At 46.1% G+C, this 27,863-nt stretch overlaps 5 protein-coding genes across 5 annotated transcripts in view; 4 read left to right on the top strand and 1 right to left on the bottom strand.

Moving 5' to 3' along the window:
• LOC309564371 (uncharacterized protein) overlaps nucleotides 1-27,863 on the top strand; it is a gene marked incomplete at its 3' end in the record, with an annotated part of 548,195 nt that overhangs the window by 61,818 nt on the left and 458,514 nt on the right. The window lies entirely within an intron of this gene.
• Nucleotides 1-27,863, top strand: part of LOC309562771 (uncharacterized protein) — a 379,789-nt gene that overhangs the window by 58,765 nt on the left and 293,161 nt on the right. The gene's annotated exons all lie outside the window — the stretch shown is intronic.
• LOC309562634 (uncharacterized protein) overlaps nucleotides 1-27,863 on the top strand; it is a 148,791-nt gene that overhangs the window by 45,857 nt on the left and 75,071 nt on the right. The gene's annotated exons all lie outside the window — the stretch shown is intronic.
• Nucleotides 1-27,863, bottom strand: part of LOC309563392 (uncharacterized protein) — a gene marked incomplete at its 3' end in the record, with an annotated part of 114,417 nt that overhangs the window by 30,234 nt on the left and 56,320 nt on the right. Inside the window, 4 exon segments of the mRNA XM_082267786.1 lie at nucleotides 20,872-21,595; nucleotides 23,862-23,978; nucleotides 24,356-24,461; nucleotides 27,755-27,852. Coding sequence (XP_082123912.1) covers nucleotides 20,872-21,595; nucleotides 23,862-23,978; nucleotides 24,356-24,461; nucleotides 27,755-27,852 — 1,045 coding nt within the window.
• Nucleotides 9,454-10,220, top strand: LOC309562884 (uncharacterized protein). The gene has a single exon (XM_082267204.1). It carries the CDS (start codon nucleotides 9,506-9,508, stop codon nucleotides 10,175-10,177), a length of 672 nt encoding a protein of 223 aa, XP_082123330.1. The 5' UTR covers nucleotides 9,454-9,505; the 3' UTR covers nucleotides 10,178-10,220.

Genomic DNA, 27,863 nt, shown 5'->3' with positions numbered 1-27,863 from the left:
AGTGTCCTCAGTACAGGGGGTGGCCATTTTGTTGTAGACCAGAATAGTAGGAAGAGGAAGGCTTTCTCTAGATCTAAAAAGTCCTGGTAGGGATGTGATGGTGGAGAGTGTGCCCAGAGAGGAGGAGGTAATAATGTCTTCTTATTATGAGAGGAAGGGGTGGAATGGATGGGGGATCTTTCATGTGATTGGGGAGTCAGGTCATGTGCCTTATATAAAGCTCACCAGTGGGATTGTTATATTTGATGTTGGTCGAGATGTTCCCGGGAAATATCGAATTGGCCATTCCGCAGATAGCCTTTCATTTCGCGCCTTTGATTTCGCTCATTTTATTCCAGAGTCCGACTTCGATTGTCCTTACTTGTTCTATTTTAATCTTTTTAATGATCATTTTTAACGAAAGAATAGAAATACGTGAGAATCGTTCCCTCAATTCCTTGCTCAAGCGTGCGCGGGGGGAGGGGTTCTCCAATCTTTTCCGTACGATGGCGGCATTGTATATTTTACAAATTTTCATGGGCCGAAAAAAAACGTTTTACGAATTAATAATTACAATTTAATCAAAACGTGCCCCAAGAAATAGCTTCAAATCAGAACCCCCCCTCCATATCAGAACCCCCCCCCCCTTTTTACATCAAAACCCCCCTTCCACATCAAATTTTCCTTTCCACATCAGAAATCCCCCTTTTTATATCAGAAGTCCCTTCTTTCACATCAGACCCCCTCTTCACATAATTGTCCCCCTTTTCACCCTTTTCACATCAGAATGCCCCTTCCTTCATATCAGAGCCCCCTCCTTTTACATCAGAGACCCCCCCCCTTTTGCATGAGAGTTCTCCTTCCACCTCAGAATCCTACTCCCTTCACATGAAAGCCCCCCTTTCACATCAGAACCCCTCTTCCTTTATATCAGAGCCCCCTCCTTTCACATCAGAACCCCCCTTTCACATCAAAACATGCTCCAATTAACTTCACTTCAGAACCTCCCTTCATATCCCTCCGTTCACTTCTGAAGTCCTCTTTTCTCATCATTGTCCCCCTTTTCACATAAGAGCCGCCCCCCCCCCCCTTCACATAAGAGTTCCCCTTCCACCTCAGAACCCCCCTCCCTTCACATCAGTGTCACCCTTTTCACATCAAAGCCCCCCTTTCACATCAGAACCCATCTTCCTTTTCACATCAGTGACCCCCCTTTTTACTAATATGACCCCCCCCCTTTTCACATCAGGGTCCTTCTTCCACATCAGAACCCCCTTCCATATCAGAAGTCCCCCCTTTTATATCAGAAGTCACTCCTTTCACATCAGAACCCACCCCATATCCCTCCGTTCACTTCTGAAGTCCTCTTTTCTCATAATTTTCCCCCTTTTCACATAAGAGCCCCCCCCTTCACATAAGAGTTCCCCTTTCACCTCAGAACCCCCCTCCTTTCACATCAGTGCCACCCTTTTCACATCAAAGCCCCCCTTTCTCATCAGTGTCACCCTTTTCACATCAGAACCCCTCTTCCTTTTCTCATCAGTGTCACCCTTTTCACATCAGAACCCCTCTTCTTTTTCACATCAGTGTCCCCCCTTTTCACATCAGAACCCCCTTCCATATCAGAAGTCCCCTTTTTATTTCAGAAGTCAGTCCTTTCACATCAGTGCTCCTTTCACATTAGAACCCACCTCCCTCCCTTTATATAATTGTCCCCCTTTTCTTATCAGAGCCCCCTCCTTTCACGTCATGGTCCCCCTTCCACATCTGAGTCACCCCTTTTACATCAAAACCTCCTTTCACATCAGAACCCCCCTCCCCCCCTTATTACATCAAAACATGCAAGAATGAATTTCACGTCAGAACCTCCCTCCTATTCCCTCCGTTCAGCTCTGAAGTCCTCTTTTGTCATCATTGTCCCCCTTTTCACATCAGAGCTCCCCCCCTTTCACATAAGAGTTCCCCTTCCACCTCAGAACCCCCCTCCTTTCACATCAGTGTCACCCTCTTCACATCAGAACCCCTCTTCCTTTTCACATCAGGGTCCCCCTTCCACATTGGAAAGTCATATCAACCCCCCCCCCCCAAACATCAAAACCCCCCATTTCACATCAGAACACCCCTCCCTTCATATAAAAGTACCCCCTTTCACATCAGGATTCCCCTTCCACATTGGAAAGTCATATCAACCCCCCCCCCCTTTCACATAAAAGTCCCCTTTTTCACTTCAGAACCCATCTCCCCTTTCACATCAGGGTCCCTCCTTTCACATCAGGGTCCCCCCTTTCACATCTCTTTTTTTACATCAGAACCTCCCCTTCACGTCAGAGCCCCCCCCCCCCCCCCCATCACACCAGTGTCCTCAGTCCCCTTGTCCTACCTTACAATCTTCATCACAGCAGCAGTATGGCACAGGGCAAGCGGCGGGACAGAGGGTGGGGGGCAGGGCAGGTCCTCTTCTGAATGCTGGGGTGGCCCTGGATAATAATACTTTGGATTTGTGGAATGCATTTCCATACTGCAGTTAAGAAACAAAATATGGTTGGTAGTGCCCTGCGGAGCACCTCCATTCCTATTATACATACAGTTGCAGAGTTTTGCCCGTTGGGACTTTAGATGAAGCGCAAAACAACCAGTAATAAAAACCTAGTACAAGTTTATTGAGTATATGCCAGCAATAAAACTGGGAAAAGGCGTCATAATGCCAAACAGTTGGCCGAAGTATACAAATCTATTAAATTGGTACATACAGTAATCAAATAGTAAATGTGTCATGGCCTCTGTGGTGACCCGGTGCGTTTCGTGGGTTCAGTCTCACTCTTCAGGGGTTGATGCATAGACATAATCTATCAATCTATCAGGAACGGAGCCACTCTTGGACTGGGGCTATATATGCTAATGTAACAAATCCAACAGTGGTAGATTATCACATTATGATAAGTATCTATTGCATTGAAAGTCCTTCTAGTCACGTGAAATTCTATCCAGGTTTGTGATCCCAAAACTCCACTGCTGCAAGCAAACAACATGTGTGCTCCAGCTCTGAATGGACGATGCCATCACCTTAAGGATAGGACCTATATACATAATACAGCTCACATGCTCATACTTCTAAGCCTGAATCAGTGAAGAGATTAACACTCCACCTTGCAGCCGCAGATGTGCTCATAACATACGGAGAAACACCAGAGTACACTTTTTAAAATCACCAAATGTTTTATTAAATATTTATGCACTCACATATTCAAAGTTCTTTCAAGCATTAAAACTAGTGTCAGTACACTAGAAATCACTTTCAGCACCGCACTTACAGTATCCACATTGAAGCTACTCAGCTCCGCTCAATACGTTGCGTCATTAAATCACCTGACTTTTCAACACTTTAGACAAAAATTGGAACAGTCCACCCACTGGCCCTGCCTCTTATTAGGTTTATTTAAATATACATATATAGTGTTGATATATATGATCTATTTCTGTGCTATTTTTTTTTAGTTTTCGGGTTCTGGGACAGCCTAAACAAAGGCAAAATTGATTTCTGGGGAAACGGATCTCTCTAAACGGATGACTTGATTGAAGATGGAAAATGAAAAGGAGCGGAGTCACATGACCGATAGGATATTAAACCTGACCCTGGAGATTATCTACCTGCTGACAGGAGAGGTGAGGAGGATTCTGGGAGGTCACATGACATCACTCTTATCTCTATTAATAAAACTCAGACCTGACCGAAGAGGTGAGGAGGATTCTGGGAGGTCACATGACATCACTTTTATCTTTATTAATAAAACACAGACCTGACGGGAGAGGTGAGGAGGATTCTGGGAGGTCACATGACATCACTCTTATCTCTATTAATAAAACAGACCTGACCGGAGAGGTGAGGAGGATTCTGGGAGGTCACATGACATCACTCTTATCTCTAATAATAAAATACAGAGCTGCCCGGAGAGGTGAGGAGGATTCTGGGAGGTCACATGACATCACTCTTATCTCTAATAATAAAATACAAACCTGACTAGGAAGGAGAGGAGGATTCTGGGAGGTCACATGACATCACTCTTATCTTTATTAACAAAATACAGACCTGACGAGAGAGGTGAGGAGGATTCTGGGAGGTCACATGACATCACTGTCATCTCTGTTAATAAAACAAAGACCTGATTGAGATAAAACCTAATGTCGTGGCAGACATTTTAATGAATTGGGAATGTTTAACCTAGTTGGGATGGTGACACCCTGGTGTTTTGGCTTTATTATAGAATTATATCACTTTCAAGTTATCTGATGGCTTGGTTGCTTCCAACATAATAAAGACCCAAAGTCCCATTATAGACCCTCCATCTCACCCCTCAAGAAAGAAGAAAAAGAAGGTTGAAGAAGTCACCAGAGAGATCATTGAGCTGCTGACAGGAGAGGTGAGCGGTGCCGGGAATTCTGGGACATTATCCAGTAACAGACAAGGGATGTGTCTGGATGGTGACTGTATCATTGTGTGTGTCAGGTTCCTATAAGATGTCAGGATAGCATGGTCTATTTCTGCCCAGAGGAAAGTAACTATTTAGGTCATGAGGACCTGGAAAAGGACATCATGATGGAAAACAAGACACCTGTCACATTACCGGGTAAGAGGAGACATTAATTTCTTGTATTGAGGATCCCCCTAGATACACACATTCTCTGATATAAAGACATAGAAACAATGTATTCAGTCAGTGTGTGTGTTTCCTACAGATGGATCCAGTAACAGAAATCCCCCAGAGAGATGTCCCAGTCCTCTGTATTCCCAGGACTCCACACAGGAAGATCAGGAGGATCAGGTAGATGGCAACCAATTAAATATCACCAATTTCTACTAAGAAGCAGATCCATAAAGCACTACTCTTAGGGAATTAAACTTGGGTGCTGCCATCTTTGTGAATTGCACCATGTAGACTTACTACAACCCATTTGCAGAAGAGCTTCTCTAAAATACTGATACTTATTATTCACTTTATATCTACTAGACCAGGGATCTTCAAACTACGACCCTACAGCTGTTGCAGAACTACACGTCCCATGAGGCTTTGTATAGCTCTGACATTCACAGACATGACTAGGCATGATGGGGATTGTAGTTCCTGAACAACTGGAGGGCCATAGTTGGAAGACCCCCTGTACTAGACTAAGGTGTGAGGACACACATTATGCTCCGTGCGAGAGCAAAACTTATGACATAAGTTCCTCAGTAGATCTGATGGAGACCTGCTTTTTTTTAAATATATTTTTGGTATCTTACTTTGTGACCATTTCTGTGGCAATAATGCTTTTATAGTATATACTGAGGGTGCCACAATGGTCTCTGTACCAAAGTACCAACATCCTAATAAGTTGATTCGAAAAAGCAATGGAGGCATTTGGACTTTAATGGTACCATACAACTAAACATACCCTCAAGTAATAAAATATATACATTTATTATCACAGCATAAAAACATTAATCCACATAATTAATACGAAAAAGGACAGCACATCAAGAAAACATGCAGTGCATCAAAGGAACTCTCTAATAATACCACAAGGGACTCGTGAAAAGCAGTATGAAACCGCAAAAAAATTAATCTTAATGGGTATTGCCCGACATGTTTCGCGGAATCTCAGCCACTTCCTCAGGGTTTTTTTGAGAGAGTTATACTGTATGTTTATATCAAAGACTTGATTCCAAGTATGACTTGGATGCAACTCCTATGAACTCTTCTGTGGTCCCTTTGAAGATTTTTTGAGTGGTCTCTGCCTCTGTGTATCTGTGCCTCTCTAATCGGTTAGGACCTTTCATCCAAAAATTATTTTTGGATGTTGTGGATCCCCCCTGGGCTCCCATATCCGCCTGGGAGGCATTTTGTGATGTCTGTTGCCTTCCTCCTCATCTTTGGATAAGTCTGCCGTGGGAACTATGTTATCATAGGAGTTGCATCACCGCCAAGTCATATTTTGAATCAAGTCTTTTATATAAACATACAGGATAGCTCTATCAAAGAAAACCCCTGAGGAAGCGGCTCAGATTCCACGAAACATGTTGGGCAATACCCATTAGGATGAGTTTATTGAGGTTTCATACTGCTTTTCACGAGTCCCTTGTGGTATTATTAGAGAGTTCCTTTGATGCACTGCATGTTTCAATAATGCTTAATTGTTAAAGAGAACTCCATATGATGAATTTAGTTTTATCTTTGCACAGGATACACTGAAGGTATATCAGATTGATTATAAAACAGAAGTTAAAGAGGAAGAAGACGAGCCATATGCGATGGGTGATGAGCCAAGTGAGGAGGAGGAAATCCCTCCAGAGATCAGCACAGGTGAGTAATAAACGCTTAATCCAGAGAAGAGTCCCAGATTCTCCTTTTTCAGTCTCTACAGCAATCTCTTCTTCTCCTCCCCCCCCCTGTTCTGTCAGTAGACAGTTACATAGTTACATAGTAGGTGAGGTTGAATAAAGACAATAGTGCATCCAGTTCAACCTGTGTAGGTGTATGTGACCGTAATCATCTCGCATACCCCTGAATGTTCTGATTCTTGAGATGTACGTCTAAGAGTCTTTTGAAAGCCACCATACTTCCCGCAGAAACCACCTCTTGTGGTAGAGTAATGGGGGACAGTATGTGCCCAGTGGGGGAGTCAGGAGCCATCAACCTCTATTAGACTCCAGCTCTATCTTCTTACATCATGTCATTGTGTGTTACCAGCCAAGAGATGTGGCAAGGAGGATCAGCAGAGCTGGGGGTTACTACTGAGGGGGGATCAGCAGAGCTGGTGGTTACCACACACACTCTCTGGGGTCTCTAATACATCTCAGTACAGGGGGCTTCACTCTCATCTTTATTCACAGAACCCGGAGACACCAGAAACACTCAGAGAGACGTCGGAGCTGGAGAGGAAGAGGAAGAAGAAGAAGAACATGTAAGGATTAAAGAGGAAGAAGTTCTCATAGAGATTGGCATGGGTGAGAAATAAACACTAAATACAGAAAAGAGTTCCAGATTCTTTATTGAGCAGCTATTTATAGAACCTCAAAGGATTCAATCTGTCCTTATTGGTCACTATTAAAAGAGAAACCCAGCCAAAAAAAACAGGCGAGTCCTGATAGATCACGTCAGGCTGGTCCCTTTTACAGGTATTGCTATGTAAAACATTACAAAAAAGGTGCCTATACTGTTTAAAATCCAGTAACTCACTGTCTCCTCCTGCTCTGAGCATGCTCAGGTGCTCTTTTCTCTCAGCACCGTACCTACAATCAGAGCCAGTAGAGGCCGATCAGCTGACAGTTTTAAGATTTACTGTTGCTGAAAGCAGAAGAAGCAACAGGAATGACAGTATGTAGGGAACATAGATTAGGGAAGGAGAAACAAAAAGCAGGAGAAGTGAGAGGACAAACTCTGCTGCCAGGGAGACAGAAAATAACTAAACTTACAAGGATAGTGTCTTATCTCCTTGATTCTCTCTCCTTGCTTCCTCATGGCAGCTTGTGAACTTTGGCACTGTAAAGCTTCTGTTAGCCTTCCTCTCTAGCTAAGCCAAGGCATACAATCTGTGAAAAACCCCAACCAAAGGCTGTTCACCTTGGAGACCTGCTGCAGATATGGGTACAGCCCAGCACCCTCTCCCCCAGCTATCTCCCTGATTATCTCTCATTGCTTCCTCATGGCAGCTTGTGAACTTCAGCACTGTAAAGATTCTGTCAGCCTTCCTCTCTAGCTAAGCCAAAGCATACAATCTGTGGAAAGCCTCAACCAAAGGCTGTTCACCTTGGAGAACTGCTGCAGATATGGGTACAATATGTGTGTGGAAGATTCAGCGCTGAATAAATAAACATGCAATGAGACCAGCAGCTAACACTCAAGGGCAATCCAACTCCTTCAATAGAATAAATAATAAATAGTGTAGCGCAGTCTGTTCAAAATAGGTTATTGGAATTCAATCATTGGGTAAAAACACTTTAAACCAATAATGATAAATATCCTGCTTTTATCGGAACAACACGTGTTGGTTACCGTGGAGATTGTTTATGCTTTTAGACCCTGCAGGGTCACGTTCTGGAGGTGAGAGGCAGATATTGCTTGGTGGTGGGAATTTGAGCACCGAAGTCACACCTGTTGTCATTTCACCAGATCACAAGTGGACTTTTTAATTTCTCCCGTCTGTTATCACCTCATATATGAACTTTCTCTTTTAAGATATGGGTACAGCCCAGCACCTCTCCCCCAGTTATCTCCCTGATTATCTCTCCTTGCTTCCCCGTGGTAGCTTGTGAACTTCAGCACTGTAAAGATTCTGTGAGCCTTCCTCTCTAGCTAAGCCAAGGCATACAATCTGTGAAAAGCCTCAACCAAAGGCCGTTCACCTTGGAGACCTGCTTCAGATATGGGTACAGCCCAGCACCCTCTCCCCCAGTTATCTCCCTGATTATCTCTCCTTGCTTCCTCATGGCAGCTTGTGAACTTCAGCACTGTAAAGATTCTGTCAGCCTTCCTCTCTAGCTAAGCCAAGGCATACAATCTGTGAAAAGCCTCACCCAAAGGCTGTTCACCTTGGAGACCTGCTGCAGATATAGGTACAGCCCAGCACCCTCTCACCCAGTTATCTCCCTGATTATCTCTCCTTGCTTCCTCATGGTAGCTTGTGAACTTCAGCACTGTAAAGATTCTGTCAGCCTTCCTCTCTAGCTAAGCCAAGGCATACAATCTGTGAAAAGCCTCACCCAAAGGCTGTTCACCTTGGAGACCTGCTGCAGATATGGGTACAGCCCAACACCCTCTCCCCCAGTTATCTCCCTGATTATCTCTCCTTGCTTCCTCATGGCAGCTTGTGAACTTCAGCACTGTAAAGATTCTGTCAGCCTTCCACTCTAGCTTAGCCAAGACATATAATCAAGGCTTGAAATGTACATAATTTAATTGAAGAAAGTATAGTATAGTTTTTGAGACCAAAGTAGAAAGTGACTGCTCTGGGGTTCAACAAACTGATAGCCTCCAGTGACGGCAGAGTCTGTTTGCTTTCAGACTGTCTCTCTCCCCAGTTGAATCTCCTTACATAGCAGGGAGGGAGGAGGAATGAAATGTAATGATTGAGTTGTCCATGCATAGTGAGTGAGCTATTAGGTTGCTGGTGTGATGGTCCACTGTCCACAAACCTTTTGTCAATACAGTGTATATTTAGATGTGAGAAATGTCTAAAATATTTAATGTCCATTAAAAAGCTATTTTAATTCAGCCAACATTGGTCTTTTTAAGTGTTCTCTTCCATCTCTTTTTTTACCCCAGACGGACAACAGATTTTAAAGAAAAAGGAGGAACTTTCCATTTTCTTTCCAAGAAATGAAAATTACGCCACATTAAGTTCTCCAGGAGAAGACCACATTACCCCAAGTCTCCATCCAGCACACCCCAGTGCAGATCGATTATCTGATGCGTCTACAACTGGGGGGAATTTTCCAGATCACTCACCTGCCATCACCCATCATATAGGTCATGGAAAATTTCTTTGTTACATGTGTGGGAAATCTTTCACCAGGAAGGAAAGTCTCACCTTACACCAGAGGTCTCACACAGGGGAGAAGCCACATTCATGTTCTGTATGTGGGAAATGTTTTCTTCGGAAATGGTGTTTAATTAATCACGAGAGGACTCACACAGGAGAGAAACCGTATTCATGTACGGATTGTGGAAAACATTTCATGCACAAGTCAAACCTTGCTTTCCACCGACGGACTCACACAGGCGTTCCAGCAACAGATCTGCACAAGCCGTACTCTTGTCCTGAGTGCGGGAAATGTTTCAAAGTAAATGCTGGTCTTCTTCTACACCAGAGAACTCACACTGGAGTGAAACCGTATTCTTGTACAGAGTGCGGTAAAAGTTTTTCTATGAGCTCGGCTCTTGTGAAACACAAGAGAATTCACACCGGGGAGAAGCCGTATTCATGTTCAGAATGTGGAAAATCCTTCAGCCAGAGGACCCATCTTGTTTTGCATGAGAGAACTCATACCGGGGTGAAACCGTATTCTTGTGAAGAGTGCGGGAAATGTTTTACTGCAAGTTCAGCTCTTGCTAAGCACAAGCGGACTCACACGGGGGAGAAGCCGTATTCATGTACAGTTTGCGGGAGAGGTTTTGCGCGGAAAGAAAATCTTGTAGTACATCATAAAATTCACACCAGGTAGAAGCCGTTTTCATGCTCACAATGATGGAGATGCTTTCTTTAAAAAAAAAAAAAATAATATATATATATTTTTGAAACGCACCCAAAAACTCATACTGGTCACCCTAAACCCTGTGGCAGACAGGATATTCAAATATTTAAAAAAGAACAACTTTGTATTTCCACTAGGGATAGACCGATATGTTTTTTTTCAGGGCCGATACCAATATTTTGGTCACAACGTATCGGTATCGGCCGATATGTTGTACATTTAACGTTTTGAAAAATAAAGACAATTTTTTACACAAATCTGGTACTGAATATATTAATTTTTGTTTAATGCTTAATGGCTGGCTTGCTGGCACCCTGTGGTGGGTGGCTGGCTGGCTCCCTGTGGTGGGTGGGTGGCTGGCTGGCTCCCTGTGGTGGGTGGCTGGCTTGCTGGCACCCTGTGGTGGATGGCTGGCTTGCTGGCACCCTGTGGTGGGTGGATGGCTGGCTGGTACCCTGTGGTGGGTGGATGGCTGGCTGGCACCCTGTGGTGGGTGGGTGGCTGGCTGGCTCCCTGTGGTGGGTGGCTGGCTTGCTGGCACCCTGTGGTGGATGGCTGGCTTGCTGGCACCCTGTGGTGGGTGGATGGCTGGCTGGTACCCTGTGGTGGGTGGATGGCTGGCTGGCACCCTGTGGTGGGTGGTACAAGGCCTGTGGGTGGCTGGTACAGGGCCTGTGGGTGGCTGACTCGCTGGTACAGTGCCTGTGGCTGGCTGGCTGGTACAGAGCCTGTGGGTGGCTGGCTGGCTCGCTGGTAAAGTGCCTGTGGCTGGCTGGTACAGGGCCTGTGGATGTGGGTGGCTGGCTGGCACCGGGCTGCTGTGGGTGGGTGTATGGCTGTGATACACTCCCGCGAGACTAGTCCAGACTCCAAACGAGGCTGTCCAAGGCGAGGGAGGCGGCCTAAAAAGGCAGAATGACGTCACAAAAATATCGGCCCGTTCCGGGGCCGATACCGATATATCGGGGAAAGTGCATATCGGCAACCGATATATCGGCTTTGACGATAATCGGTCTATCCCTAATTTCCACCTCTCAAATGGAAACGTATATCCCTCAACGGTGTGACAAGAAGGTTTTTTATTATAACAGCTAAAACAAAACACACTTTATTGCCAAAAGTATTGGGACACCTGCCTTTACACACACATGAACTTTAATGGCACCCCAGTCTTAGTCCGTAGGGTTCAATATTGAGTTGGCCCACCCTTTGCAGCTATAACAGCTTCAACTCTACTGGGAAGGCTGTCCACAAGGTTTAGGAGCAGTGGCGGCTGGTGCTCAAAATTTTTGGGGGGGCGCAAAAAGAAAAATGTAATAGGTATTGCTTCGCGTCAAAAAACGCAGTAAAAAATTGCGTGACTTTGAAGTCATGGTACAGGCATGGCACAGGTGATGGTATAGGCATGGCATAGGTGATGGTACAGGCATGGCAAAGGTGATGGTACAGGAGATGGTATAGGCATGTCATGGTACAGGAGATGGTATATGCCCCCTTTCAATGCAGTGACCAGCGTGCGTGCCCCCTTCAATGCAATGAACATTGTGCTATGCCCCCTTCAATGCAATAAACACTGTGCTGTGCCCCCTTCAATGCAATGAACACTGTGCTGTGCCCCCTTCAATGCAATGAACACTGTGCTGTGCCCCCTTCAATGCAATAAACACTGTGCTGTGCCCCCTTCAATGCAATAAACACTGTGCTGTGCCCCCTTCAATGCAGAGTTCAGCGTGCATGCCCCCTTCAATGCAATGAACACTGTGCTATGCCCCCTTCAATGCAATAAACGCTGTGCTGTGCCCCCTTCAATGCAATAAACACTGTGCTGTGCCCCCACAATGCAGAGTTCAGCGTGCATGCTCCCTTCAATGCAACTGTGCTGTGCCCCCTTCAATGAAACTGTGCTGTGCCCCCTTCAATGCAATGAACAATGTGCTGTGCCCCCTTCAATGCAATGAACATTGTGCTATGCCCCCTTCAATGCAATAAACACTGTGCTGTGCCCCCTTCAATGCAATAAACACTGTGCTGTGCCCCCTTCAATGCAATGAACACTGTGCTGTGCCCCCACAATGCAGAGTTCAGCGTGCATGCCCCCTTCAATGCAATGAACACTGTGCTATGCCCCCTTCAATGCAATAAACACTGTGCTGTGCCCCCTTCAATGCAATAAACACTGTGCTGTGCCCCCACAATGCAGAGTTCAGCGTGCATGCTCCCTTCAATGCAACTGTGCTGTGCCCCCTTCAATGAAACTGTGCTGTGCCCCCTTCAATGCAATGAACAATGTGCTGTGCCCCCTTCAATGCAATGAACATTGTGCTATGCCCCCTTCAATGCAATAAACACTGTGCTGTGCCCCCTTCAATGCAATAAACACTGTGCTGTGCCCCCTTCAATGCAATGAACACTGTGCTGTGCCCCCACAATGCAGAGTTCAGCGTGCATGCCCCCTTCAATGCAATGAACACTGTGCTATGCCCCCTTCAATGCAATAAACACTGTGCTGTGCCCCCTTCAATGCAATAAACACTGTGCTGTGCCCCCTTCAATGCAGAGTTCAGCGTGCATGCCCCCTTCAATGCAATGAACACTGTGCTATGCCCCCTTCAATGCAATAAACACTGTGCTGTGCCCCCTTCAATGCAATAAACACTGTGCTGTGCCCCCTTCAATGCAATAAACACTGTGCTGTGCCCCCACAATGCAGAGTTCAGCGTGCATGCTCCCTTCAATGCAACTGTGCTGTGCCCCCTTCAATGAAACTGTGCTGTGCCCCCTTTAATGCAATGAACAATGTGCTGTGCCCCCTTCAATGCAATGAACATTGTGCTATGCCCCCTTCAATGCAATAAACACTGTGCTGTGCCCCCTTCAATGCAATAAACACTGTGCTGTGCCCCCTTCAATGCAATAAACACTGTGCTGTGCCCCCACAATGCAGAGTTCAGCGTGCATGCCCCCTTCAATGCAATGAACACTGTGCTATGCCCCCTTCAATGCAATAAACACTGTGCTGTGCCCCCTTCAATGCAATAAACACTGTGCTGTGCCCCCTTCAATGCAATAAACACTGTGCTGTGCCCCCACAATGCAGAGTTCAGCGTGCATGCCCCCTTCAATGCAACTGTGCTGTGCCCCCTTCAATGCAATGAACAATGTGCTGTGCCCCCTTCAATGCAATAAACACTGTGCTGTGACCCCTTCAATGCAATAAACACTGTGCTGTGCCCCCTTCAATGCAATGAACACTGTGCTGTGCCCCCACAATGCAGAGTTCAGCGTGCATGCCCCCTTCAATGCAACTGTGCTGTGCCCCCTTCAATGCAATGAACAATGTGCTGTGCCCCCTTCAATGCAATAAACACTGTGCTGTGCCCCCTTCAATGCAATAAACACTGTTCTGTGCCCCCTTCAATGCAATAAACACTGTGCTGTGACCCCTTCAATGTAATGAACACTGTTCCGTGCCCCTTTCAATGCAGAGCGCCACAGCATTGTCCCCAATCACTGCAGACCGCCACAGCATTGTCCCCAATGATTGCAGAGTGCCACAGCATTGTACCCCAATGATTGCAGAGTGCCCACAGCATTGTACCCCAATTATTGCAGAGTGCCACAGCATTGTCCCCCAATGATTGCAGAGTGCCCACAGCATTGTACCCCAATGATTGCAGAGTGCCCACAGCATTGTACCCCAATGATTGCAGAGTGCCCACAGTATTGTACCCCAATGATTGCAGAGTGCCCACAGCATTGTACCCCAATGATTGCAGAGTGCCCACAGCATTGTACCCCAATGATTGCAGAGTGCCACAGCATTGTACCCCAATGGTTGCAGAGTGCCCACAGCATTGTACCCCAATGATTGCAGAGTGCCCACAGCATTGTACCCCAATGATTGCAGAGTGCCACAGAATTGTACCCCAATGATTGCAGAGTGCCCACAGCATTGTATCCCAATGATTGCAGAGTGCCCACAGCATTGTACCCCAATGATTGCAGAGTGCCCACAGCATTGTACCCCAATGATTGCAGAGTGCCCACAGCATTGTACCCCAATGATTGCAGAGTGCCACAGCATTGTACCCCAATGATTGCAGAGTGCCCACAGCATTGTCCCCCAATCAATGCAGAGACCAGTGTGCGTGCTCCCTTCAAACTTACCTGGCGGCGGCTCGGCTCCCAGTGGTGGCTTCTTCCCTCCTCGATACTTCCTCTTCTGCGGCGGGTCCTTCTCCCTCGTCTCGGCCTCTCCTCTGCGGCGGGAACCGGCGGGCGACCTCTCCTCTTCTCTGAGCGGCGGTGACGGTGAGTGACTGATGCACGCACCGTCACCGCCCCCATTGCGACGTCGGCGATGTCCTGGATGATGATTGGTCCAGGCTGGAGACTGGACCAATCACAGCCAGGATACAACGAAGGTGGGGGTGGCCAAGCGCTCTTTGCTGTGCCCAGGTTACGCCCCCAGAAGGCAGCCAATCGGCGCCTCTTCTGGGTCGTAAACCCCACCCCCCCTTTAGCCACCACATAGGCCGGTCAGGCCGGCAAACCGATTTTTTTTTTCCCCGAACTTTATTGTTCTTTTTGTCTTTTTTTTTTTCCCCTTTTCTTTAGGGAGGGCGGCGCCCTGGCGCCCCCCTATGCACGGGCCGCCACTGTTTAGGAGTGTGTCTATGGGAGTGTTTGACCATTCTTATAGAAGTGCATTTGTGAGGTCAGGCACTGATGTTGGATTAAAAGGCCTGTTCACACTTGTGCAGAGATCTATGTTGTTCTACACTAGAAAAGCACAGGTCTCTGAAAGGGCAATATCAAACAATTTTGATGTGCACGGGAGGTGATGTGAAGGATCTAAATCTGACCACTCGAACCTCCGCAGGTAGAATATTTTACTGACCGGACCCCCATGAATTTTAATTCAGTAACCCTAGATAATAAATTGGTGGGTTTTGCAATTTTTTTATGGCATACGGTATTTGCGCAGCAGTTTTTCAAGTTCAAGGTTTTGTGAAAAAATACACTTTTTTTGAATTTTAATGCAAAAAAAAACAGAATACATAACCCAGTTTTTTTGTAAAATATAAAAGATAATGTTACGCCGAGTAAAGAGATACCAAACATGTCACACTTTAAAACTGCGCACACCCGTGCAGCAGCAACAAATGACGTAAATTTTACTATCCATAGGCGACAATTTAAAGCCTTTACCGGTTACCACTTTAGGTCCGGTCCTAGAATTACTGCCTACAATCTGACGCGCGCGGTGGTACCTCACGTGTGTGGGACAATCGCTGTTTGTATGCGTGAGCGCCTGACAATTGGGTTCCCTCCTATTGCTTGTAATAGCAATCCAGCGGCTAGTTAGCCTCTTCCATTGTTATTACAAGAGAGCCGACCACCAGCTCTAAAAAAAAACAGTATTGGAGTGATGCATCATCCCGGTGCACCCACTTAAAGACCAATGACATACCAGGTACGTGACTGGTCAGCAAGTAGATATACAGACCCAAGGTGGCACTACACTGAAAAATTGCTATATTTCATAAATGTACTTAATCTATACTAATGGCAGTTGCCAAAAGTAACATTAAACAAATAAATTCAGAAATTTAGATTACTCCCAAATAATTAAAGTCCACTATATGCGTAAATGTGTTTTAAAATTTCCATCATTCGTGTCCACAGATCAATAACAAGATGTCTTCCATTACTTGCCACTCCCAAAGTGCAATTTATCTCACCAGAAACCAATGCCTCACATCAAAGATGGTCAACACAAAACTCTTTGATAATATGGTTAGCGCCCATCATTCCATCGAATCAATCTTCCTGCTCCAAGTAGTAATACCTCTTTAAACACTCTCCTCCCGGCAACCGTCCATAAGAAAATCAAGCAGGAAAAGAGTTGCAGGCACCTGGAAGAGACGCCGAGGGATCATGTCCGCTCCCACAGCGGTGTCCGGGGGTCCGTGTTGGGGGCTTCGTTCTAAGGTAAGTGTTTCATAATGAGCTAGTATGCGATGCCTTTGTCTTGCAGGGTCTTTTTTTTTTTCCTTTGAGTATACTACCGCTTTAATGGCAAGCGTCATGTCTGAAGGAAACCAGGCACCGCTCATCACCTGGCCAATACCATCCCTACAGTAAAGTATGGTAGTGGCAGCCTCATACTGTGGGGATGTTTTTCCACTGGGAGACTAGTCAGGATCGAGGGAAAGATTAATTCAGCAATACACAGAGATATCCTTAATGAAAACTGGCTCCAGAGCGCTCTGGACCTCAGACTGGGGCGAAGGTTCATCTTCCAACAGGACAACAACCCTAAGCACACAGCCAAGATAACAAAGAAAGGGCTACGGGACAACTCTGTGAATGTCCTTGAGTGGCCCAGCCAGAGCTCAGACTCGAACCCAATTGAATATCTCTGGAGAGATCTGAAAATGGCTGTGCACCGACGCTCCCCATCCAACCTGATGGAAGTTGAGAGGCCCTGCAAAGAAGAATGGGAGAAACTGCCTAAAAATAGGTGTGCCAAGCTTGTAGCATCATACTCAAAAAGACTTGAGGCTGTAATTGGTGTCAAAGGAGCTTCAACAAAGTATTAGGCAAAGGCCGTAAATACTTACAGTATGTATTTGAGATTTTTTTTGGTTTTTATTTTTAATAAATTTGCAAATATTTCAAACAAACTTCTTTCACATTGTCATTATGGGGTATTACTTTTAGAATTTTGAGGAAAATAATGACTAATCCATTTTGGACCAAGGCTGTAACATAAAGTGTGTAAAAAGTGAAGCACTGTGAATTTTGTCCAGATTCACTGTAATTCTTCAAGCCACTGTTGCCTCTAAATGGGTAATGCTAAATTTTATCAATTTTTTTTATCAATATCTAAACATTAGCTAGGTTGTTAGAACAAAGCTGTATTTTATTTACGTATGCTATTTAAAAACCAACCAATAAAACAATTCTACAGATTACTATGAAAGTTAATGATCACCTTCATTCTTTAAGACGTCAATTAAAGACTTTTTGAACCACGTGTCTGTTGTACAGGTAGCTACCTTATTAACTCATATCCTGCATCAACGTTCTGTCCGCCTTCTATGTAGAGGCCAAGTTTGGTTCCTCACACCATATAATTGTATTTGAAGTAAGTCCAAGGAGTATCCATAGCTATAACAAAACCCTAGGAGACCATCTGCGTTAAATCTGGTTTTCGCCTGTTGGTTGGCAAGGTCCACTCCCAAGTCACCCCAGAGGGCAACAAGTGTCTTGCAGACTGTGCTCCATGTGTGCACCAGCTGCTAGTTCATATATCAAATTAATCAGTAGATTCTGGCACTGGAACTTAGATGCCAGTATAATTTGGTACGGGAAGGGTAGAGGTTCCCATCTCAGAAGAGATGAATATGCAATAAGCTTACATAAGGGTTTGGGTTACAGGGAGGGTTAGTGCACAGATTACAGGAAGATTAATTGTAGGATTTTGTGGGTGGGGGGGCGTGGCCTGAAGCGACATGGAGTAAGACCTACTGCACGAGAGCACCGCCGGCATCATCCTGAATTTTCTCTCCTGTCTCTTATCCGACTCTAGAACTGACCTCCAATTAGCCCCTACCGTTCGCATCCCCGGTGGCGGTATGTCTCCTCCTCGCAAAACATCCGAGGCGGCTGCAAAGTTCGACAGATTCCGGCACAAAGACAAGGAGTCTCTGGCGGAAGATGGCGGGGCCCTGCCTGCATCGTCGGATGTTTCCGCCACTGACCTCGCGCAGGTCCTGGATGCTATATCCACTTGCCAGGCAACCTTGACTGCGAAGATTGAGGAGGTGAAGGTAGATGTGTCCCTTATCCGGCAAGATTTGCAGAGGCTGCGGGACCGGGTGTCAGAGACTGAACGCCGCTTGGGACATGTTGAGGATGCGGTCCCTCCCCTACAGGCCTCCTCTGACCAGGCCGAGCACCATATTGCTCAGCTCCAGGCTAAACAAGATGATCTGGAAAACCATATGCGCCACAATAACCTGCGGTTTGTCGGCCTGCTGCAGGGCGCTGGGGGGGCTCCCCCGGCTACCTTTTTGGTGGATTTTGTGGGAGGTTGATTAGTGTGAAGGTCACAGGGGGGGTAATCTGACTGTTACTGGTGCAGTTAGGGTTTTAGGGAAAGGGGGTGTATAAGAGATACATGGAGGGTTAGTGTTAGGGTTATATAGAGGGTTAGTGTGAATGTGACAGGGATAGTAGTGCTGGGATTACAAGGAGGGTTGGGGTTATAAGGTAATTGGGGTTAGAGGAAGGCTTACTATTAGGGTTAGACATTTTGTTATTATCAGGGTTATACAGTATGGAAGGTTTGTCTGAGCATGGCAGGCAGGGCTAGTTTTTTTTTTTTAATCCGTGGTGGTGCGCAAACAACAAAAACCCGTAGGTGTACAAAAAAAGGTGCACTTAAGGGTGTGCTTGTGTCCACCCCCCCGAAGGGGTTGGATCTTACCCTGAACCTTTGGGTGCAAGGCTCCTGACAGGGACAAGGTTTCAAACTTGGTCCACCAAGCCAAAAGGCCTAACAGACCCCTCTCTTTATGGTCAGCCAAAGCCGATCAACAAGTACTAGGTTGAGGAGCTCTCCTGAAGAGAGATCCCCCAGTTCAGGAGAAGAAGGAACCTGATGGGCGCACATCCTCCCCCTAGATTTCAGGGCAAACCCGAGGATTCACTCCCTCTACCCAGTGAAAAAAACCCACACAAAAGTGAGAAACGTGTGGAGAAAAAAATAAATAGTAGGTGTGCAATGTGTACTGGCTAGGCCCTGAGGCCTGGTAGCAAATATTGCCCATGACGTAGCCAAAAGGCCTAGCCCATGAAGTCAAAGTGCAGAAATAGTATTTAGTGCTGTGATCTTGTCCCACACCCAAGTGTTACTAATAGCACGCCCTGGGTGACAAACTCCCAGGAGGAACAGACACAGCAGACTTTCTGCCTTCCTAGCCCATAGGCAGACAAGGTAGACCTATTCAAATCAGGTAGAACTGGGCCCATCCAGTTTTCCCACAAATATTACTCCTGTGCCCCAACTGCCTGTTGGCACCCCGATTTCTGTTCCAGCCGGTACTAGTCTTCAGAGCCCCAATCATACCAGCAGGGATACTATACAGCTAGCCATTCCTACTAAAAGGCCAGATAGCGTAGTAGACGTGCAATTCCTTTCGGTCCGACTTTTCATTTTTGGTTATTCGGAGCTTTGGATGTATCCAAATCTCCAAATGACAATAGTAGCAAATTCTGTTTAAATTAGTTTAATTTATTCGTTTTTATAACTAATTCCAAATCTTTGTAACCATTTGAATCAGTTCGAAAAATGATCGACCAATATAAATTCTGTGTGAAGAATAGCTGGTTGTTAAGGAGTGGGCCGGGAAGCTGGCTGCTGCTGCGTCCCTAACAACCGATGATTCATCAGCTGTAAGCGGGTTTCCCAGCTGACAGCTGAATGTAAACAGAATGGCTGGCAAAAAACAATTCTGGAAAAAAAACAAGCGTGGGGATATAAATAAAAAAAAATGGCGTGGGGTTCTCCCCAAGATTCATACCTGACCCTTATCTAAACATGCAGCCTGACAGGCCAGGAAAGGGGGGGGATGTACAAGTGACTCCCCTCCTGAACCAGGTCACATGCCCTCAACATGGGGGGGGGGGGATGCTTTGTGGCAGAGGGGCTCCCACCCAAAAGCACCTTGCCCCTATGGTAATAGGGACAAGGGCCTCTTCCCCACAACCCTGAGCCAGTGGTTGAGGGGGTGCGGGGGGTAACTTTTCGAAATCAGGAAGTCCCCCAATGTGAATGAGTATCTTCTCCAGGGACACAGCCGAATGACAGGTAAACATAGGGAAGGGGGTTACCCGGTGACGTTACCGGATGACCCTGCCCCGTGTCTACCTCTCATAGGACGAGTGTCATTATGGAGCATTATGGTGACGTCACTGGGTAACCCTGCCACCATGTCTACCTCTCATAGGGCGAGTGTCATTATGGAGCAAGATCACCTGGTGACGTCACTGGGTAACCCTGCCCCCATGTTTATCTATCACTCGGGAATGACACTCGCCCGATTAGATGTAGAACAGATGGGTTCGGTGGGAATCGTTTTTTTTTTTTTTTCCGTTCGGGTCTACATTTTTATTTAACCGCTTTAAGACCGGAAGGATTTGCCCCCTTAATGACCAGGCCCTATTTTGCGATTCAGCCCTGCATTATTTTAACGGACAATTGCACGGTCGTGCGACGCTGTACCTAAATAAAATTGATGTCCTTTTTTTCCCACAAATAGAGCTTTCTTTTGTTGGTATTTGATCATCTGTGCGATTTTTATTTTTTGCGCTATAAACAAAAAAAGAACGACAATTCTGAAAAAAAAAAAAAACTTTTTTTAATTAAATCTGCAGACTTTAATTGCATGAACACATTAAAGCGTATAAAAGTCTTTAGTGGTTGAGTTTACATCTTCAGTGCTTGTATGGGGCTAATGATGTCTAATTAGATCTGATGCATCGGTAAAACCTCTTCCACACACAAAACAATAACACGGCTAGACACCAGAGGGAATTATTTCACGACAAGTCTTGGTCTTGGTAAACCACATTCTACATTTATGGTTTATGGCTTCTCCCCAGTATGAGTCCTCTGATGGACAAAAAGATAGGATCTCCGGGTAAAACATTTCCCGCATTCCGAACACGAATACGGTTTTTCTCCTGTGTGGATTCTCTTGTGTCTGGTGAGAGCCGAACTGATCGGAAAACGTTTCCCGCATTCCGAACAGGAATATGGCTTCTCCCCGGTGTGAGTCCTCTGATGTACGATAAGGTGCCCTATCTGGGTGAAACATTTCCCGCACTCGGTACAAGGATATGGCTTTTCCGCTGTGTGGATTCTCTGATGGACGATAAGATGCCCAATTTGGGTGAAACATTTCCCGCACTCAGAACACGAGTACGGCTTCTCCCCTGTGTGAGTCCTTTCATGCTCGATAAAAGTCGATTTCCGAGAAAAGAATTTGCCGCATATAGCGCAGGAATACGGCTCCTCCACCGTGTGATTTCTCTGGTGAGAGATGAGGATCGCTCTCTGAGCAAACACTCTTCCGCATACAGGACACGGGAACCTTTCAGCCCCTCTATGATCGATGGGGTGGGTGACAGGAGGGGAGAAATTGGAAAAGCTTCCTCCATGTGTAGAGGGATCAAAGGACAGATCTGCACTAGGAAGGATTGAATGGAGATATGGCGGAATAAAGTTTTCTTCTGCAGAATCTTCTCTGATCTCATTTTCTACTCCGTGAGAGATAATGGGACATTTCTCCATGTTATTCCCATTGTGTTGTCTGTCTGGAAGAAACAAAAGATGCGAGAAATGGTTATTTTATCGGCATTGCTATCCTAACCTACTGCTGGCAGCTCCAGGCACCGTGACATTCGGGTACTTCCTGGTTTAGAGGCGTACATGCGCATGCTATGAGGAAGGCGTAAAGCCGAAACGCGTCAGCATTTGTCATGTTGTCACCGCTATCCATGTTGGAATAAAGAATTTACTTGGAAGAAGCCTTTTTGTGTGCCGGCTTTATTCATAGTACATGAGCGTGCTCCCTGCTGATCTGTACTGTTATTGGACATAGCACGAGTATGTCAGCAGGTTACAGCCAATCATTTTGGCTTTATACCTGCTGATCTTGGCTATATACCAGCAAAGATCTGGCTGAATACCTCTCTGCTATCAGTTACCGTTCAGAACTAAATGCAAACAGAGACCCAGCCACATACACTTGTTAGGCAAACAGTTGCCCTCCTGATCACTCCTGTCACCCAGCCAGCGTCATTAGTACCAGAGGCGTAACCAGAACCTTCAGGGCGCCGGTGCAAGAAACCATGAAGGTCCCCCCGGACCCCTGGCCGGGGCTCTTCCCACTGATCCTGGGGCCCTTTACTCTCGTTGCGGGGCCCTTTATTACAGTCCTGCAGCGGGACCCTTTCACAGGTTCTGCAGTGGGCCCCCTTCCTGCCATCTTGGGGCCTCCCCATGGTGGTGGAATGCCAGGGCCCAGTCGCAAGTGTGACCTTTGTGATCCTGGAAGTTCACCCACTGGTGTCAGTAGTTTTTATTTTTTGGTATTTTAATTGTATTATTTTTTATCATTTTATTTATTTTTTTACAATGTCACTGACTATGACTCTGTCCATTCAGATAAGGAAGGAGCTGGTAAATTACATATTTACCGACCCCTTCCTGGTTCTCTATTGTGACACATCCCCTGCAGCAGCCGGCAGGAGAGGAGAGGGAACACAGTTGGGGGGCAGCACAGTGGGGGATGGGGGGGACCCAGGGGAGCACACAAGGGCCCAGAGACAGCAGAACACAAGTGAACTGGATAGGAGGAGTGGAGGGGGCAGCATACAGAGGAACCAATCTCCTCCATTTTCCTCCTGCAGCTACAGGAGGAAAAAGGAGGACAGTGATTTCTCTACATGCTGCCCCCGCCGCCCCTCCTATCCAGGTGTACAGGGGAGCCGCACAGTCCCCCAGGAGAATGGGGCCTGGTAGGCAATTGCAACCCCTGTAGTTACGCCCCTGATTAGTACAGTAAGGAGGAGGAAAAAGGAGGACAGTGATTTCTCTACATGCTGACCCCGCCGCCCCTCCTATCCAGGTGTTCAGAGGAGCCGCACAGGCCCCCAGGAGCATGGGGCCCGGTTGCAATTGCAACCCCTGCAACCCCTGTAGTTACGCCCCTGATTAGTACAGTAAGAAGCAACATCATTGTCAGTCAATTAGTGACCTTCCCAGCCAGTGTCAGTTAGCACCAGATTTCCAACCACACTATCACACACTATAGGTCGCTGATAGTATGGTGTCTGTACAGATTAATATCTTTTAGTTACATAGTTAGTGAGGTTGAAAAAAGACATCAGTCCATCCATTTCAACCTATGATGTGTGTGTGTGTTTGTTGTTAACCGTACATTGTATACCCCTGTATGTTGTGGTCTTTAAGGTGCCCATCTAATAGTTTTTTGAAACTATCGATGCTCCCTGCTGATTCGACTGTTTGCGGAATCTTGATCACGTTCAGAACTATACTAGTGTCCCCAATAGCGCAGTGTTATCAGGATCAGCCCTGATCACTACCAGCACTAGTGACATGTAGCAGAATACATCTTGGCCTAAACTTATGAACAAATTTGATTTTATTGGATATGTTTTATAACAGAAAGTAGAAAATATTGGGTGTTTTTTTTTTTTTTTTAATCTTTGCTCTTTTTTCCATTATGTAATAAAAAATAAAAAACCCAGTGGTGATAAAATATATATAGGATATAGATTTCATTTGGGTACAATGATGCAATTCCCAGTTAAAGTAGCACAGTGTTGAATAGCAAAAAATGCCCTAGTCATGAACCCTCCGGCAGTCAAGTGGGTAAACATTTTTAAATAGGAGGAGATATTTCAGACAAGTAACAGGAAAACGCTGGCACACTGCACACGTGGTCTGGATTACACTTTTCGGGGAAATGGAGCTGTATGGCATGGAGGAAAGATCCAAGAAGGATGTTTGTGGCAATAGAACATCCTCCGAAGGACAATGGATGTTATTCCTTACCTGTGCTGATCTCTGGAGGAATGTCCTCCACTTTAATCCTCACGTGTTCTTCTTCCTCCTCCTCCTCCTCCTCCTCAGCCTTGACGTTTTCACGAGTCTCTCTCGTATCTCCGGGGTCTGTGAATAAAGATGAGAGTGAACCTGTACTGAGATGTATGAGAGACCCCAGAATGTGTGTGTGGGGGAAAACTCCTAGTCAGTAGTAACCCCCAGTTCTGCTGATCCCCTGCTCAGTAGTAACCCCCAGCTCTGCTGATCCTTTGGTTTTCTGATCCTCCTGGTTACGTCTCTTGGCTGGTAACACACAATGACATGATGTGAGGAGGAGAGCCGGAGTCTAATAGAGGCTGATGGACCCCTGACTCCCCCACTGGGCACATACTGTCCCCCCATTACTGTCTACTGACAGAGGAGGGGGGAGAAGAAGAGATTGTTGTAGTGACTGAACAAGGAGAATCTGGGACTCTTCTCTCAGTTTAGTGTTTATCACTCACCTGTGCTGATCTCTGGAGGGATCTCCTCCTTATACAACTCATCATCCCTCATATAAGATTCTTCTGCTTCCTCTCTAAAATCATTCTGGTTCACATCTGACACAATCTACAAGAGAATAAGAAAGGTTCCTTTACTATTAACATCAATGATTCCTTTAATAATAACAGAGAAAGGTCTTGGGAAGTATTCTGCTCCCAATGAGTCTTGCAGGAACATGGTTAGATGCAACACACCAAGATGGAGGTGTCCATATTAGATTCACACAGCAGGAATGGAATTTCATTGGGCTCCATGTAATTTTAAATCCCAATTCCATTCTGGAGAAAAGAAAGGTTGCTGCACATAGATGATGTCACTTTATTCCTAGTTTATTCCACAAAGCTACCCACAATAGCAGTCCCCACCTGGAGACTGCCGCCTCCAACGCATTTCGGCCACTAGGGCTTACAAATAGAGACCCTATAAGGGGGCGGTCTTCAGGCAGGAACTGCTATTGTGGTTTACACATTTACAATGACATCATCAATGTGTGGCGGCTTTTCTTTTATCCAAAGTGTTCAGAATGCGGATGGCTCTATTTACCTCTTACACCCCGTATTCAGGTGAGAGTGGGAAGACTTTAGCTTGGAGTGGAAGAGGAAGCTTTATCTAATTCATCTCAGCTTGGAGTGGAGGAGGAAGCTTTATCTCGTCCATCTAAGCTTGGAGTTTAGGAGGAAGCTCCATCTCAGCTTGGAATGGAGGAGGAAGCTTTATCTCGTCCATCTCAGCTTGGAGTGGAGGAGGAAGCTTTATCTCGTCCATCTAAGCTTGGAGTGGAGGAGGAAGCTTTATCTCGTCCATCTCAGCTTGGAGTGGAGGAGGAAGCTCTATCTCATCTCATATCAGCTTGGAATGGAGGAGGAAGTTTTATCTTCTCTATCTCAGCTTGGAGTGGAAAAGGAGGCTTTATCTCATCTCATATTAGCTTGGAGCGGAGGAGGGGGCATTATCTCATCCATCTCTACTTGGAGTGGAGGAGGAAGCTTTATCTTGTCCATCTCAGCTTGGAGTGGTCTCGCCCATCTCGACTTGGAGTGGAGAAGGAAGCTTTATTTCGTCCATCTCAACTTGGAGTGGAGGAGGAAGATTTATCTCATCCATCTCAGCTTGGAGTGGAGAAGGAAGCTTTATCTCATCCATCTAAGCTTGGAGTAGAGGAGGAAGCTTTATCTTCTCCATTAGAGCTTGGAGTGGAGAAGGAAGCTTTATTTCGTCCATCTCAGCTTGGAGTGGAGGAGGAAGATTTATCTCATCCATCTCAGCTTGGAGTAGAGGAGGAAGCTTTATCTTCTCCATTAGAGCTTGGAGTGGAGGAAGAAGCTTTATCTCGTCCATCTTAACTTGGAGTGGAAAAGGAAGCTTTATTTCATCCATCTCAGCTTGGAGTGGAGGAGGAAGCTTTATCTTCTCCATTAGAGCTTGGAGTGGAGGAAGAAGCTTTATCTCGTCCATCTTAACTTGGAGTGGAGAAGGAAGCTTTATCACATCCATCTCAGCTTGGAGTGGAGGAGGAAGCTTTATCTCATCCATCTCAGCTTGAAGTAGAGGAGGAAGCTTTATCTTCTCCATTAGAGCTTGGAGTGGAGGAAGAAGCTTTATCTCGTCCATCTTAACTTGGAGTGGAGAAGGAAGCTTTATTTCATCCATCTCAGCTTGGAGTGGAGGAGGAAGCTTTATCTCATCTTATATCAGTTATATCAGCTTGGAGTGGAGAAGGAAGCTTTATCTCATCCATCTCAGCTTGGAGTGAAGGAGGAAGCTGAGGAGGAAGCTTTATTTCGTCCATATCAGCTTGGAGTGGAGGAGGAAGCTTTATCTCATCTTATATCAGTTATATCAGCTTGGAGTGGAGGAGGAAGCTTTATCTCATCCATCTCAGCTTGGACTGGAGGAGGAAGCTTTATCTCGTCCATCTTAGCTAGGAGTGGAGGAAGAAGCTTGATCTCATCCATCTTAGCTTGGAGTGGAGGAGGAAGCTTTATCCCACCCATCTCAGCTTGGAGTGAAGGAGGAAGCTGAGGAGGAAGCTTTATTTCGTCCATATCAGCTTGGAGTGGAGGAGGAAGCTTTATCTCATCCATCTCAGCTTGGACTGGAGGAGGAAGCTTTATCTCGTCCATCTCAGCTTGGAGTAGAGGAGGAAGCTTTATCTCATCCATATCAGCTTGGAGTAGAGGAGGAAGCTTTATCTCATCCATCTCAGCTTGGAATGGAGGAGGAAGCTTTATCTTGTCCATCTCAGCTTGGAGTGAAGCGTTATCTTGTCCAACTCCTGGATTTAAGAAACCCCACCCCCATCTAACTGTTGGAATTAAAATACATTTCCAAATGTCCATTTTACATACCAGAATCCGTGATATAAAGAAAATTCCTCTCTCTTCTTCTGTTTATGTTAAATAGGGTTCTTCTTCAGATGCCCACATTACTCCCTTCATGATGTGGACATCTTCTTTTGGTGGAGGCCACACTTCTTAACAGAGATCTCTCTAGTGGGCTCCAGAGGCTGGGGAAAGCACATGGGGGGTGTGAGGGGAGTAGTGCCCAAGAAGACAATGAGCATGAAAAATACCCAGTCCCCAGGGCAGAGAATTAGCTTGGCTCATAGAGGAAACTGTGACTTCAATCCATTACACTACAGCAGGGGTGGCGAACACGCGGCTCTCGAGCCGCATGCGGCTCCCGGCCAAACTGAATGCGGCTCTTTGGTTATCATTATTATTTGGTATACTGTGGCTCTAGTAGTCTTTGCCAAGTTTGGATGCTGCGGGACCTCTGAGGAGAGATCTCCAAGCGCGTAGTCCCGCCCCCAGGCTGCGACATCACATCTCCCATCTCCCAACACTGCACGGGCCAGAGAGTGTGGGGACCCGTGTGTCTCCCTCCCGCCTCAGCTGCCTGTCACGTGTCTGAGTGACTGACGAGAGCTCAGCTCAGCCGAGACAGCCGCCCGCTGACATCTTCCCCTGCGCATATCAACAGCAGCAGGTGAGGAGGGGGGGTCTCTGATGGGGGACATTTATGTGTGTGGGGGTCTCTGATAAGGACATTATTGTGCAGGGGTCTCTGATGGGGGACATTTATGTGTGTGGGGGTCTCTGATGGGGGACATTTATGTGTGTTTTTCTGTTTTGGCAGGTCACTGCGTGGTGTGGCTCTCTGACTCTCACAGTTTAAAATTTTGGCTCCTTTTGTCGAACTTGTCGCCACCCCTGCACTACAGGATGGCTCAGGAGAAGGTGTTTGGATTCAAGACGGAGGAGTAGGGCAAATGATGCACAATGCACTATTTACATTGAAGTTTTGCCTTGAGTTGGTCTTTGTTTCACTTTCAATTATTACATTTGGATTTCATCTACCTGATAATGATGAGGGATCTCCTGATCTTCCTGTGTGGAGTCCCGGGAATACAGAGGACGGGGACATCTCTCTGGGGTATTTCTGTTACTGGATCCATCTGTAGGAAAC

The sequence above is a fragment of the Pelophylax lessonae genome, assembly GCF_965119305.1.
Source record: "Pelophylax lessonae genome assembly, chromosome: 9".
In the NCBI taxonomy this organism is placed as follows: domain Eukaryota; kingdom Metazoa; phylum Chordata; class Amphibia; order Anura; family Ranidae; genus Pelophylax; species Pelophylax lessonae.
This window is presented reverse-complemented; position numbering and strand designations above follow the sequence as displayed.

Coding starts and splice junctions, on each gene's coding strand:
- LOC309562884 (XM_082267204.1), top strand. CDS start 9,506: ATGTGTGGGAAATCTTTCACCAGGAAGGAAAGTCTCACCTTACACCAG.